Raw genomic sequence first — 16,771 nt, 5'->3', positions numbered from 1 at the left:
AGCATTGGGTTGACACCATTATGTTGACATGTAGATAGGACTACATGGCTCTAGGACAACATGGTTCTAGGTAGACGCAAGCATAAGGTCGACATGGTATAGGTAGACAGTCAAAAGGTCAACATGGGGTTTTTTACTGTTTTTTTTTAGCAGACATGTGCCGACAGGCATTATTTCATACCCTACCATCCACTAGGGCGTGGTGTGAGAATAAAATAAAATAGTATCGCGAACGCATCGAGTGATGTGAGGGGATGCGGTGCACTTCAAACTGTGTCCATGTCGACTGTGTCAACATTAGGGTAAAAACCAGTGAATAACCCCATGTCGACCTAGACAATGTTGACCTAATGACCTGTGGACCTAAACCCATGTCGACTTTGAACCATGTCGACCTAGAACCATGTCAACCTTTCCCCATGTCGACCAACATGCTGTAGACCAAATGATCCCAACCCACGTAGAAGTGCAGAAATTGCCCTACATTTACACCGCAAGGGGGGGGGGGGGGGTATCCTTCCTGTCCTCCTACATGCCAACTAGAGTCAGAGGTCTATTTGCTAATCCTGGAGAGAGCACCGAACTGCCACGATACAGTAGGTGTTCCAAAAATGGCAGTTAGGAGTGGATTGGCTGGTACCTTTTTTACATCCATTCTATCACCATCCAACATTTAGTATAGACCCCCTAAGTGCCTGGATCACCCACAACTGCTTCATCTTCTCTTTACAAGCATATAAACCATTGTGTAAGAAAATCAACCACTTCAGTTCTTAAATGCATCCAGAGATGCTGCAGTGCCTCCCGCCCCAACGGTGAAATGCCATCTAACCGCCCCAACGGTGAAATGCCATCTAACCGCCCCAACGGTGAAATGCCATCTAACCGCCCTCCCAGTGAATACTCTTTTCATATGTTAGTAGTAAAATTGTCATATTTCCAGCAGATGGCCTGTTGTCGCTGATACAGCCCGGAGTGTAACGCTCATCACACAACTCTTGTATTGTCCCTGGAATATAGTAGACATTAATTCTGTTACCTCTAAGGCATCTTGTTCCAAAGTAAACTACAGTTTGGCAAGACTTTCACTGTAACTTAACCCCTACATTACAGCCACAAATACAGTACAGCAGTGGTTCCCAATCTGTGCACCTAAGCACCCTGAGGTGCCGCGAGGCTGTTACAGGGGTGCATCGGGTTGGTGGTCCAGGGCCTAATTATCAAAGTGACCGGCAGAACCAGTGCTGGACTCGGACAGTCATAATAACATAACGGACCCTGAGGATGACAGGTAAGCGCAAATTACTTCATTTATTTTATTCCCCAAGGGGCAAATTAACTCAAATGGGATGTTGTCTATAGCAACCAATCTATTATCTGCTACAAGGTGCTAAATAAATCAGAAGTAGAATCTAATTGGTTGCTATGGGCAATATCCCCTTCTTCAATAGAACGGCATCTTATTGTAATTATTATTACCAGTTTCTTATATAGCGCACACAGATTCTGCAGCGTTGTACAGAGAATATTTGAACATTCACATCAGTTCCCTGCCCCAGTGGAGCTAACAATCTATATTCCCTACCACATGTACACGCACACACAGACATTGTAGGGTTAATTTGTTGGGAGCCAATTGACCTACCAGTATATTTTTGGATTGTGGGAGGAAACCGGAGTACCCGGAGGAAACCCACGCAAGTACGGGGAGAATATACAAACTCCACACAGTTAGGGCCATGGTGGGAATCTAACCCATGACCTCAGCACTGTGAGGCAGTAATGCTAACCACTACACCGTCCGTGCTGCCCATTTTACTAAAGTTAGCCTCAACTTTCCAAATAAAAACCATTCATCCAGGAGAACGCATGAAAAACTGCCGACACTCCAGGAGCCGTTATTCCGTAAAGTTTGGGCACCACTGTGGTAGAGGTTGAGTGTAAGGGTGTGAATTACTAGGTCGACAGTGTCTAGGTTGACAGTATGTGAAAAGGCCAACACGTGACAAAGTGTCAACATGCACTAGGTTGATTTGGGCAAAAAAAAAAGTTGACACGTAGGTCAACATGGTATTGTCGACACTGAAAATGATGGCACCAGATTTTTACATGTCTATGACGACATCTGTCGACATGGACCCCATTAAGTATAACGCGTACCCTTGTATGGTTCACTTTGGGGCATGGTGTCACGCTTTGCTCAGCACACGTTACTGTTCCCAATTGTAGTCCACACTGTAAAGAAAAATGTGTTACCTTTTCATGTAAGTAAGTTTCATTTATATAGCACACTTTCTCCAACAAGACTCAAGGAGCTTGTGTGTTGACCATTGACATGTAAATCTATTGCATGTGTCAGCTTTTTCCCCTAATGTCGACCTAGTGCATGTTGACCTTTTGCCTGTCGACCAATAGGGGTCGACCTAACAACTGGAACCAGAGTATAATACTGTACATACATTTATTTCTCCTGTAATGTCAGCTGGCATCTTTATTTTCATTCAACTTTATTTAAAAAAAAAAACCACTGTGACGCTCTAATTGTTTACACCTTATATTAAGCTTGAGTAATGAAAATGATACATTACATTGGTATTGTATGAAGGTAGAATATAGCCGTTCCGTCATGTCTTGTTGACGACAGCTTTTTTAAAGCTGTTCTGCTTATTTAAATGTATACACATACATTCTGGCATGTATTAAGAGGGGAATGGAAACTAGGGACTCAAGGGTAATTATGCCACTATATAAAGCATTGGTGAGACCTCACCTCGAGTACGGAGTACAGTTCTGGGCCCCACACTATAAAAAGGACATCATAGAATTAGAAAAAGTCCAAAGGCGAGCAACAAAGCTTATTAGGGGAATGGAGAATTTAAGCTACGGGGAGAGATTAAGCAATTTGGGACTATTTACATTAGAAAAGAGACGTTTAAGGGGGGACATGCTCAACATGTACAAGTATAACAAGGGCCAATATAAGGAACTGTCACGCACCCTCTTTTCTACTAGAAAGGAATCTAGGACGCGAGGGCATGAGTATAGATTAGAAGAGAAAAGATTTCATTCAGCTAGTAGAAAGAATTTCTTTACGGTCAGAACAGTCAAACTCTGGAACTCTCTTCCCAGAGAGGTGGTAACGGCTGGCTCATTAAATGCGTTCAAGGCAAAGTTGGACAAACATTTACTGGAGAAAAACATCCATGGGTACAAATAAGAAATATAATTTGTCAGTAAAATACCAGAACCTACCAAATCAGCAATGGATATCTATACCAGGTTGAACTAGATGGACGCAAGTCTTTTTTCAGCCTTACCTACTATGTAACTATGTATTAGCAGTGGAACAGAGCCATCAGTTGATAGCTTCCATCCAAGATACCATTGATGGATAACCTCGATAACAGAACCAATCATGGTTTCACACACCTACTTTACTGTTCAGTGATTTGTGGGCCAAACAGAGTCCAGGGGCGGAGCTATGTTCCATGTCCCAGAACCCGCAATTTTTTCTTTCCATAGCTTTGTATCATCGATGGCGGGAAACCATCAAATTCTTCCCCATCGATCATAGACCATTGATGATTTGAAATCACAGATGGCCGATGGCGATCACTCCACTGGAGTGAGGAACATTACTGCCCCCCATTTCTACAGCAACCATTCACTATTGGTGCCTCCTATATTACACAGCACATGGGTTAACACTGCCACTGTACGCTAGTTCCTGGATCAACCATACAGGACATGAAATAATTGTCTGTACTTAATTTCCACATACGATAAGTACAATAATGTTCTTGTCTCAATCTGTGTCCTTAAAGTTGCTGAGACACATCTGAGTCTCACCCACAGGCCAGCTCGTGGAGCGCTGCCACATCTTCCCGCAATGTCTGCTTCAGCGCAGACCACAAGAGACTAGAGATCCTTGCTCCAACAGCTTTGCTGACTCCTTGTCCAGATGTTCCCGGCCCACGCTGTATAAACACAACTCAGCCTAAACAATGCAGTCCTCAATGAGGATCCGCTTCTCCCAGCTTCACGATGAGCCGACACACTTGTACAGTAATCCACCGGAGATGGGAAGACACAACGTAAAGTACACAAGCCATACACAGACACAAACACATTGACGATAATGTACACCTATACTCTGCATGGAAGATGGATATAGTGGTTCCTGCATCTTTCAAAACCCATGCAGTTCCTCTTCCCTGCCTGGGCTGTTGCTGTCTGCTGTGATGCATCTAGCACAGGTCTAGTCTGCATATCATTGCTGAAATACAGACCACACTGTGCTGGGTTTTGGAAGATACAGAAACACTAGGATATATTAAATACTCAAGTCAATAGGAGCATCAAGTATATTAAAAGCGACTGCCTAGCTTGGATTGTTGCCTGTGGATTCTTTGTAATTAAATGGCTATTACTTAGCAGTATTGATCAGTAAATGCATTTTCTCCTCTGCAACGCTCTTTAAATAAATTAGACCATGGATATCCAGCATTGGCAAATGGGCTTCCTCCTGGTATGCTCTTTTCCAATCATGTCTGCCATTGATTTGCACTATTGCAAATACTTGTAATACCCCTTGCACACCGCTGCAGAAATCTGATGGAACCCAGATCCAGTGAGACAGGAACCCACTACTACCTAGGTTGGTCCGGAACAGTCGTTACCCAGGTTACAGTCATCTGACTGGTTCCACTTCAAACACTATGGAGCCGTCTCATAGGCGTTTGGAGATGATGTCATCTCCAAATGCCGGCAGAGAAGAAGGCCCGGAAATTTCGGTCAGATAGTGCACAGGTTCTCAAACTCGGTCCTCAGGACCCCACACAGTGCATGTTTTCCACGTCTCCCCACAGAATCACAAGTGAAATAATTAGCTCCACATGTGGGTCTTTTAAAATGTGTCAGTGAGTAATGGGTGCACCTGTGTACCTGCTGGGTGACCTGAGGACCGAGTTTGGGAACCCCTGAGATAGCGGTATAGCTTGGTTCATCTCCACTTCTGTATATGCCACAGAAATCAAAATGGGCAATGTCACATCTCAACTTACCCCTAGACATTCTGGAAGATATGTCACACACTGAAAACAGCCATATAAATATAACAGAACAGAGTATTCAACATGCGGCCCTCCGGCTGTTGTGGAACTACACATTCCAGCATGCCCATGGTACATTTTTAGCAAGCGCTTATAATAAAACCAGTGACAGAGCATGCTGGGGTGAGTAGTTCCACAGCAGTTCGAGGCCTCATGTTGAATCCCCCTTCTATGAAACAAATGATTATACTGCATTTCTAAGACGGGTGGAACAGAAGCATTGGTTGCTCTTGACAGATAATAAGAGAGCAATGTAAAACATTTCTGTTTTCCTAGTGGGGAGTTCCCTTGGCAACAATACGGTTGCTAGATCGCCACTATCTAACCTAATGTATGTCGACCTTCATACAGTTGTACCTATGACGACCAATAGCAAGGCTGTGTGCGTTACCTCCGCTTAGTGCAGTGATTTTCAACCTTTTTACCTTCCGGCACAGTATATAAGATTTTAAAATTGCCAAGGCACACCATGAGATTCCCACAGGGCAAAAAACAGTGGCCCCCACAGGAAAAAAAAAAAAAACCATTGGCCCCCATAACAAAACAGGTAACAAAAATAAAATACATTGGCCCTTGGGGGCACACTTGAGAACAGCTCAAGGCACACTAGTGTACCACGGCACAGTGGTTGAAAAACACTGGCCTAGTGTATGGGCGCCTTGAGACCCTATTGTTGCATGTGTTTGTGGTTCCCACAAACGATTGCGGACAGTAAATGAGATGCATCCGCTGTCACTGTGTCTGAAATCTCCGGGAGACAGCAGTAATGGGAGGTTATACTGAGCTGCAATCCTGTTATTAATTATTATAATAATCATCTGACAGCAGAACGCTTGGGAAAATAGTATGGTGGGGAGGGAGCGGGTGGGTCTAATGCTTAGGGGCCACTGCATGATGTCATTGGGGGGGAGGATCCATTCAGAAGATAAAAACATAGGAAGACGGATTCTCCTGCTGTTATTAGTGTGAACAATACAATACAATTACAATTATTCTTTTCAGCTTGGCAGTTTAGTAAATATCATTGTTGAGCTCCGTTATATTAGCAGTGGTGATATTACTGTGGATGTAGCTGCCACGCTGATGCCGCAGATAGTGTCAGTGTTATATCACAGGGGTGTGTGGTTGCTAGGTTTGCACTGTGAAGGCTGACCTACATTACACATGAAATAAGTCAACATGACTAATGTTGACAGGGTCGGAAGTTCGACACAAGCATTAGGTCGACAATCGGAAAGTCAACAGTCCAAAAGGTCTTTTTTCACGTTTTTTTCTCTCAAAAACAGGCGGTATGTCACACCCTGCCATCCACTAGGACGTGGAGGAAGAACATAATAGTGTGCAGAGCGCAGTGAGCCATGCGGGGGGACGCGGTACACTGATACGGTGTCCATGTCGACACGTCGAAATTTGGTACCAAAAAAGGTGAACAAATCATGTCGACCTATAGACTGTCGACCTTTCCATTGTCGACCTACTGCTTGTGTCGACATTAGCCCTGTCAATCTATTTCATGTGTCAACCTAAGCCCTGTTGACCTTTAGCGGTCGACCTAATGTATGTCGTCCTTCATAGGTGTCGACCTTATGACCCCTAACCCGTCAAAGGAAATATTCCTGACACATCTCCTACATAGGCAAAATGTGCTTTCCTGTTCATCGCTGGAGGAAGGGCGGGAGCAAGTGTCTCCATAACTGCGGTGGTCCTTCCGTTTCCAACAGCAGCCATAGTTTTCTATAGGGGGGGTTTGTCAGATTTACCCAGCTTAGGAATGAGAGGCATTCCAGAGTTTGTCCAATACTTGACTACCCTCCCGCAATAGCCGGTAGGCCCCCAAAAAATTGGGAACAACCAAGGTGTGCAAGTCCCTTGTAAACCCTCTTCAGCGGGGCGGACTGCGCTCGCCAGATGACGTGAATCATGCTAAACTTCCCCCGGCTATACAATGCCTTTCATTTCGGCATTGAGCAGTGTGGGGGGGGGGGTGTGGTCAAGGTAATGCAATCACATATGCCATGCCCAAACACAGCCTTCTTTAGTGAACCCCACCCTCTATCACATCATGCCGCCCTCCGACCCCACCCCCTGCTTAACCGAGCTGGCTGTCCAGCCAGAAAGTCGGCAACCATGGTTTGGCCTCAGATGAAGATGGCATTGTGTTGCCAGGGCCTATTGGTTACATCCCACAAAAATTACCGCTGGGAGAGGGTTCCTCTCAAACCCTCCCTGTAAATGGACACAGCACATGCGTGGTTAGTGGGCCGTGTATGCGCAGTAGCGCTGTGGGGGTCCCGGTATAGAAGGTAAGTGACACTAATGGGATCACTTCTGAGTATCACCACCATACAAGGTAGCCAATCACAGAATGCTTGAGGTTCTACCGGGTAATTGGCATGATCTTGTAAATCCAGAATCCCCAAGGGAGAACGTGTTGTGTGTTTTTTTTCCATTCAATTGCGCTATACAATATATTACTTAGTAGTTACAAATACACTAATATATCTATAAACACATGGCAATAACAGAAGTGCATAATACTTATAGATAAGCAAGATGTCCAGGCTATGGACCTTATTCTGGTTCACGCGCAGCACTGCGAAATTTGTGACTGAAACGCTACCTGACGCTCATTCTTCCACCCACCACCCTCGCTCGCCGTGTTCACCACGCGGCTACAAATGGATGTTTTGCATCAACATCCATTCGTAGCCTTGGATTTGGGGACCAAATTATTCGATAGTCGCCGACCATCGAATGATTTGGAGTGTGCACGCAAAACGAAGGCACTTTCAGGCTTAGTTTTGCGTGTTCCCTGTACAGGAATTTCCTCGGGTTCTCATGGGCGCATCCCCTGGCCCGCCGCCGCACTGTTGAGTGCAAGCGCCTGGCGAATATCAGCGTAGTACATGCAGGGGAGCGTGGAAGCCAGAATCAGGCGCTATGTGTGAGTCCGCCTATGACCCAGATATACCACCACCCAGATATGCCACCACCCACCACCACCAAAGTTATATTATTGGAAAAAGGAAGGGAGATGTGGTGGAATCAATATGTAAACCTTTAATAAAAATGCAAGACCATGTATTTCCAATCACCCTTCACTCACCATCATTGTGCAGAGCCTGGGTGCCAGGACCTGGGGCAGCCCCCCCAATATGATAGGAGAAGCGTCTGGCTTGGAACTGCTTGGCGTAGGATCCGGGCTCCTCTCGGGTGCCAGCCAGTGGGTACGTGTACACAGTGCTCCGTGGTCGGTTTACCTGCATGTTTGCAGGATGGAAGGGACAGGCCTGTGTCCCTTTAACTGGCAGCTCAACCGCTTCCCTCTGACCATAAGGGAAGCCTGGCGAGGGGAACGGCTGACAAGACATAAAGACGATGCAGGCATTGGTAGAAGGACATGGACAAAAATTAGCAGTACCGTTAATTGCGCAACACCAAAGTTACGGATCCCTCTGCTCACGCCGGACGAGATGTGACGAAACCCGGACTTAAAAATCCATGTGTGTGATTTTTTTTCCTCATGAAAAGAACTGCGGTATTTTTTTTTTTTTTAATAATCCAAGGTGCTGTATCAGCAAGATCTCCCACAGCGTCTGGTGTGAAGAACACTGCAGTAAGACTGGGGGAGCCCAGCAGGTCTGTCTAGAAGGCTCTCCTGTAATACTATAGAATTAGACAGAGCAGTCACCTAATTACCTCCTGGAGGGGCTCTGTGCACTGGCTCACACCATCCTTCCACTGTCTTTCCTGGGATTCAGCCTGACTGCTAATCCATCACTCCTAGTCCCTCACAGGGAGCAGATGGATTGTCTTGAGGAAGAAGATCCAGAAAGAATTTATAGCTTGTCCTGAGGTCTTCTTAAACCTTTTGCAGCATGCTGCAGAAAAACAACAACAACAACAAAATCAGCAATACCTGATTGTATCACCTCTACCTTCTACCCCTGCTGCTGCAGCACCCTTATGGCCAATGCAGAGGCACATCACACAGGCTCTCCCAGTCATTCCCTTTGTTCTCCCTGCTTTAGCTAGTGATGATTTGGGCTTCTAAACACACTCCTGCTGCCTGTCGTTTTTTTCTTCTCTTCCTTTCTCTTCTTTTCCCCCCTTTCCCTGTGTATGTGAAATCTGACTCTCTTCCCCTGTCGTTGGATTTCACGTCAGATGTATTTAAAATCTGGTCTGGATTTTCCCCTTAGCACATGGTTCTCCCACCCCCAGCTCGCTGCAAGAGTGTCCTTTGCATTTTCATGACTTATGCGGCATTACTTAGTGCCTTTAACCCCTCGGCTGCTGCCTCTGTTTTATATTTAACAGGGTCACGCTAAGGGTCAAAACCCCCCCCCAATCTGGCATCCAGAAAGTGGATCCCACATTATAGATTTGCCCTCTGCATGAGAGAGTAGATCCCCTGGGAAGGGGAGGGTGATTTATTTCTTATTGAACGGTTATTTATATAGCGACAGCATATTCCGTTGCGCTTTACAATTGAGAATTCATCAATGGATTATTGATATGCAGAGCATTGTTTAATAATGGGTTAATTCCAGTTTCCGACTCCCTATACCGGCTCACGTTGATGCCACCTGTCACTGACTGCCGAGCTTGTCCTTCTGTCTCTCGCCACGCCATCCCCCTATATTACCCTATAGAACCGCTCTTCCGTGATTAAGTTGCTTTTGTTATTACAGACGGGGACTGCGGCGTTACTGGATCTTGCAGATAACAATCCTCAGACGCTGGCATTAAAATTCCACCCAAGCAATGGAAGAAATGGATTTACAGTTTTTTTTTTTCTTTCATGGCAAGATATCTTATATAAAAATAAGAAATGATATTCAGGTCAGGGACAGCACAGAGATGCTGCAAGTAGGCAGGGCCTTTGTACATGATGCTGGATCAGGTAACGCTGTACCAGAAGCCACTCCTTCACTGGGATTGCTTACTGTCACTAGGCGGTTACATTATAGATGGTACACAATGTCTAGATCAACCACTCATGGTTGACAGTGACTAGGTCGACACCTAAGAATGGTTGACATACCCTAGGCCGACATTGACAGAAGGCTGACACAAGCTTAATGTTCGACATGAAAAAAGTTGACATGAATTTTACACGTGTTTTTGTTGTCGGTGTCAACCTATGTCGACATGGCCACAGTATAGGTGTACCGTGTCCCCTCTCATGTCCACGTGGATAGTAAAGTATGAAAAAGAAAGTGAAAAATTCATGCCAACCTTATTCATGTCGGCCATGTCCATGTCGACATTAAACGTGTGTCGACCTTCTGTTGAGGATCTGCGCCTAAGTGGTTAGCGCTCTCCTCCCACTGAACTGCGCTGACTGCACTGCCCCGCCGGCAGTACAGATGGTGTAATGGTTAGCATTACTGCCTCACAGCGCTGAGGTCATGGGTTCTATTCCCACCATGGCTCTAACTGTGCGGAGTTTGTATATTCTCCCCGTGCTTGCGTGGGTTTCCTTCGGGTACTCCGGTTTCCTCCCATATTACTAAAAAATACTGGTAGGATAATTGGCTCCAACAAATTAACCCTAGAATGTCTGTGTGTGCGTGGGAACATGTGGTAGGGAATATAGATTGTAATCTCCACTGGGGCAGGGACTGATGTGAGTATTCTCTGTAAAGCGCTGCGGAATATGTGTGCGCTACATAAGATACTGTTAATAAATAAATGAGAAATAAGTAGTCCATAGGCTACAATGGGCTACCGCCATTCCAGAATAGTGGTAGCTGCGGCACCCGATGTGATGCTGCCCAATATTGGTACATCGGGCAGCATCGCATCCTCCATAGAAACCAATGGGGGCTGCGTCTGCAGGTGGGACAGGAGAGATCGAAGCCGGTATCGGAGATTCCGGCTGTGGTCCCTCCTTGATACATTGTGGAGGTTCTCAATATTTGAGGCTAATCCCTGAAAACGGGCGTTTATAGGGGAATTAGCAGCAAATATTTCATGGTAAATGGGCCCCTTATACCGCCTTCATATCACAGTGCCGGATCGGACCCAGGATCTTCATCCTGGATCCGACCCAGGTCCGACACACTAAACCTGGGTCGCCCATTATACACAGGGTGACCCATGTTTAATCCTTCTTATAACCCGGGTCGAACCCGGGTTACAAGAATTGCTGGGTGGGTTGATCCGGGTTATTAGGTTTGGTACTTTCACACCGCAACTCGACCCAGTCGACCAGGCAGCAACCTAGCAATACCTGGGGTTTTAACTGCGGTGTGAAAGGGATATATGTCTTTTGTTAAGTTCATGGATTCTATGGAAGTTGATAGAACAGGAATATACCAAACTTTAAAGGGGCTCTCAATGCCCACATGATCTGCAGCCATCTCTCCTCCTCACCTTCTGTCAGTGCTCACTTCTCCAACATCTGTGTCACCCCTGTCTGTATGGCCTTCCCCTTTGGAATGTAAGCTCTGACAAGCAGGACCCTCTGCTCTCAGGCGATTTTCACTCTATGTATTATTTTTTATACCATACTCCTTTCAACGACAGCTTATCCCAGGTCTCTGTCACCCTAATCATTATTTCAGTGCCCTGACCTCTTTATTTTTGGGAGTCTCTCAGCCAATCCGGGAGGGTTTGCATATATGGATCAATGTATATGTGGTATATATCTGCATTAAGTATATGATTTTTTTTTTAATTTTAAACTCTTACTCCTGAGAGAATTATTATATGTTATTCTATCTGTTTATATAGATAATATATAATAATTATATATTTTTTATTTTATTACTTGGGTCAGCTTGTACTTTTGGTAGTGCCATCTGATTCTGGTTCTTTTGGTTGTATTATTATTGGCACTCCTCAGCTGTGTGTGTCTGATGGACCCGGCCAGTGTGATCAGCAGTGTGTCCCCAATGTACCCGGCCAGTGTGATCAGCAGTGTGTGTCCGATGCATGCGACCAGTGTGATCAGCTGTGTGTCCCCAATGGACCCGGCCAGTGTGATCAGCAGTGTGTGTCCGATCTACCCGGCCAGTGTGATCAGCAGTGTATGTCCTATGTACCCGGCCAGTGTGATCAGCAGTGTTTCCCCAATGTACCCGGCCAGTGTGATCAGCAGTGTGTGTCCGATGCGACCGGCCAGTGTGATCAGCAGTGTGTTCCCAATGTACCCGGCCAGTGTGATCAGCAGTGTGTGTCCGATGCACCCGGCCAGTGTGATCAGCTGTGTGTGTCCAATGGACCTGCCCAATGTGATCAGCTGTGTATGTCCAATGGATCTGACAAGTGTGATCAGCTGTTTGTGTCCAATGGACCCAGCCAGTGTGATCAGCTGTGTGTTTGTACGATGCACCCGGACAGTGTGATCAGCTGTGTGTGTCCGATGGACCTGGCCAGTGTGATCAGCTGTGTGTTTGTACGATGCACCCGGACAGTGTAATCAGCTGTGTGTGTCCGATGGACCCGGCCAGTGTGATCAGCTGTGTGTGTCCGATGGACCCGGCCAGTGTGATCAGCTGTGTGTGTCCGATGGACCCGGCCAGTGTGATCAGCTGTGTGTTTGTACGATGCACCCGGACAGTGTGATCAGCTGTGTGTGTCCGATGGACCCGGCCAGTGTGATCAGCTGTGTGTGTCCGATGTACCCGGCCAGTGTGATCAGCTGTGTGTGTCCGATGTACCCGGCCAGTGTGATCAGCTGTGTGTGTCCGATGGACCCGGCCAGTGTGATCAGCTGTGTGTTTGTACGATGCACCCGGACAGTGTGATCAGCTGTGTGTCCGATGTAACCGGCCAGTGTGATCAGCTGTGTGTGTCCGATGCACCCGGAAAGTGTGATCAGCTGTGTGTTCGTACGATGCACCCGGACAGTGTGATCAGCTGTGTGTGTCCGATGGACCCGGACAGTGTGATCAGCTGTGTGTGTCCGATGGACCCGGCCAGTGTGATCAGCTGTGTGTGTGTCCGATGGACCCTGTTGGTGTGATCAGCTGTGTGTGTCCGATGGACCCGGCCAGTGTGATCAGCTGTGTGTTTGTACGATGCACCCGGACAGTGTGATCAAGCTTGTGTTTGTACGATGCACCCGGACAGTGTGATCAGCTGTGTTGTGTCCAATGGACCTGTCCAGAGCATTAGCTGTGCGTCTGATGGATACAAAAGTTGACCACAGTGCAAGAAAGCAAAAATAAATAAATGGTACTTGTGTATTTTCACGGCGCCTGATATATCGGATGCGATCCGAAGCGATTTTTGACCTGATCATAGTGATTTTATATAGTGTGGCGAGCGCAGTAATCCGCGTCCGATATATCGGACGCCATGAAACTACACAAGTACCAAATAAATGTAATTAAATAAAACTTATACTCACTTCCCCAGGGTCCATTGATCGTGCTGCGGTGAGGTCTGATGGTCATCTGGGCTCTGCGCTGCTCCTGTAATCCATGGCACAGTAAACTAATGCTGCAAAGTGGCAGCTCACTTTACAGCACCAGGAGGCCACAGAAGCAGGAAGCCCCGATAACCAGCAGCCCTGCAGGAGCTCCGAGCACCGATCCCCAGGGTAGGCGAGTATAATCAGGGAGTGGGGGGTGTCAGTGACGGTAGTAGTATGCAGCGGCGCTTACGCTTTTTTTATGAAAAATAACCCGATAATGCTGCGAAGACCCATCGCAGGGACAGAGCATATTTACACATCCGTGCCATGTAGTAATTCATCGCATTGCGAATCTGCCCGATGTTATCACAGCACATCTGCATCTGAGGATGGGGATTTTGATAAATTGCCACCTTGGAGAGAGATTTAGTCCTATCACTGGGAAGGGGGGCAAGTCCCCCAAATTCCCGCAATCCCCCCCCCCCCCCCAATCAGGTGGGGCCATGCGCACAAGATGACACAGTCAATGTTAAATCCCACCATACCCGCTAGCCCTGTCCCCTGCTTCACCAGGCTGGTCTGCAAACATGATGCTCGAAATAGTAAAACTTTACAATAAGAAGACAGTTCTGCAGTTATTTACAAAGCATTAGGTGGGTGGGATGACTAAAAGGTAGATGAGACACTGCTTACTAGCAGATGTAATACCCAAATACATACCAGCTGTGGACCCAGGGCCTCTGTACCGTATGTGGGTGTGACAGATCACCATGGAAACAGCCCACCTATCCTTATGCGTCTGAACACCTTTTAAAACCATAACACTCCGCAGTCAGATCAGCATCAATTACAAACAACTAAAAACTAACACTAAATTGCTGATCTCCCCGAAAATCCCGTCAGCATTATCCACTACGGCCCTAATTCTGGTTCACTTGCAAAGGCAAATTACTTCTCAAATGAACAAAACCATGCTGCACTGCAGGGGGGGGGGGTGTAGATGTAACATGTGCAGAGAGAATTAGATGTGGGTGTTATTTTGTTTCTGTGCAGGGAAAATACTGACTACTTTATTTTTACACTGCAATATAGGTCTAACTTTGAAGTAAAACCCCACCCAAATCTAGCTCTCTCTGCACATGTTAGTGTTCATTCTAGCACCCACCATCTTTGAAAACCCCTGCAGTTCCTCTTCCTTGTCTGGGGTGTCGCTGTCTGCTGTGGTGTTTCTAGCACATGTCTGGTTTGCATATCAGTGCTGATATACAGACCACACTGTGCTAAAAGCACTACAGCAGTCAGTGACACCGCAAGCAGGGAAGAGGAACTGCATGGGTTTTCAAAGCTAGCAGGTGCTAGAATGAACACTACATGTTACATCTGCCCAGTGCCAGATTAAGGTCCACGTAGACCTGGAGCTGAAATTTACGAAGGGCCTTTTGTGTGCCGCCGCATGGTGTGTGATCAACATCGCTAAGAAGTTCTCCCTGTGTGGTAAGAGTGATTTGGTGACGTACTACCTCCCTGCACTACATCTCCTCACTATACTACATGACATCTCTGCACTATATCACTCCACACTACATCTCTGCACTATATCACTCCACACTACGTCTCACTATACTACACTGCATCTCTGCACTATATCACGCCGCACTACGTCTCACTATACTACACTATATCTCTGCACTATATCACGCCACACTACGTCCCACTATACTACATCACATCTCTGCACTATATCACTCCACACTACATCTCTGCACTATATCACTCCACACTACATCTCACTATACTACATCACATCTCTGCACTATATCACTCCACACTACATCTTGTGAAAGTCTAGGTGCACACACGCCATTTTGTGATAGTATGGCCGCCATTTTGGTTCGCAGAGTTGCGCAAATAAAGTTTCCATACCCGAGTATGTGTGACAATGTGGACCAGAAGAGTAGACATACTATCACACATAAATTCATAATAACACACTTACACGAAATGAAATATAGTTAAAAGGTTTAGAACGCCACACATAGCTTAGTTAGCCCTGCACACACCTGTCTGTATCGTGTTTAGTACCGTTCCGCTCAGTTCATTATGCGAAGTATTCCGGTCATTGCGAATATGTCGCAATGTACATTGCCCGATAGTTATGGACATAATCCATATTCCAGAGACAGTTTCTGTTGTAAGTAGTTAACAAAGGAAACTAGCTCAAACCGGTTCTTATCCTTGCTGACGCCGAAACCTCCAAACAAAGGACTCTTAAAGTTCACTCCCCTGCACCTGGTCAGACCAGGTACAGCGTCTAACCTCCAATCACAGAGGACCGGACATATGATCTCTGACCAATGAGAATGGCCTTTGACCTCCCCCTTCTGACCCTATAAGATAGGCGACCCGGAGCAGGCTCGCTCTCTTCGGCACATCTACTTTCCCTGGACCTTCCTACCGGACTATAGTTCATTCCTGAACGATAGTGAGCTCTGTCCGGACTGCGCTTCGCATACTTGATGAGACGGGTAAACGGTTGCATTTTTACGGTATTTATTCTTAAAGTATTGTTGGCTGGTTGTGTCTTGTAACTGTATTCTTTCCCCTTAGTAAAGTCTGTTTAGTATTCATTGTTAGTATATTGTATCACCTGTTATACCTGTTTATTCTTATTTCTGTAACCCCCTTTTGTCCATTAGGGACTTAAATACAAACCTTTTACGGAGTTCTAATCTCCTTATTCCTATTCAGTGGTCGTGTCTGTTTATTCGCATAATAGCGATAAGGTATATTACGGACACTGTCCTTTAAGGTAAATACGCAGAATAGAGACAAAGTACTGCGAAAGGATCTCGTATTAAGGTATTGTTTCTTGGTGCAAAATACTAAATAAAAGGTACACTGCGCTGCGCTACGTTTTGTTCGCACGTAGTTAGGTATAAAGGGTAAGCAGGTTACGGACACATTACGTAACCCGCGCTTTTCACTCATTGTCTCTCTGGTCATAATCAAATCGTCTTTAACAATCTCTGCACTATATCACTCCACACTACATCTCACTATACTACATCACATCTCTGCACTATATCACGCCACACTACGTCTCCCTATACTACACTACATCTCTGCACTATATCACGCCACACTACGTCTCACTATACTACACTACATCTCTGCACTATATCACGCCACACTACGTCTCACTATACTACATCACATCTCTGCACTATATCACGCCACACTACGTCTCACTATACTACGCTACATCTCTTCACTATATCACGCCACACTACGT

General features: G+C 46.0%; 1 protein-coding gene across 2 annotated transcripts in view; it reads right to left on the bottom strand.

Annotated features, from left to right (window-relative positions):
- The window catches only part of FGD1 (FYVE, RhoGEF and PH domain containing 1), a 109,860-nt gene that overhangs the window by 88,795 nt on the left and 4,294 nt on the right, over nt 1–16,771 (bottom strand). The window contains exon 2 of one of the 2 annotated variants that reach the window (XM_083158707.1): nt 8,218–8,992. In XM_083158707.1, the coding sequence (XP_083014833.1) occupies nt 8,218–8,482 (265 nt within the window). In that variant the 5' untranslated portion in view covers nt 8,483–8,992. Of the gene's footprint in view, nt 1–8,217; nt 9,280–16,771 lie in introns of those variants that run through there. The other variant, XM_083158706.1, reaches the window with a different exon arrangement.

This window comes from Crinia signifera, chromosome 9 (assembly GCF_055691185.1).
Source record: "Crinia signifera chromosome 9, ASM5569118v1, whole genome shotgun sequence".
Classification (NCBI taxonomy): domain Eukaryota; kingdom Metazoa; phylum Chordata; class Amphibia; order Anura; family Myobatrachidae; genus Crinia; species Crinia signifera.
This window is presented reverse-complemented; position numbering and strand designations above follow the sequence as displayed.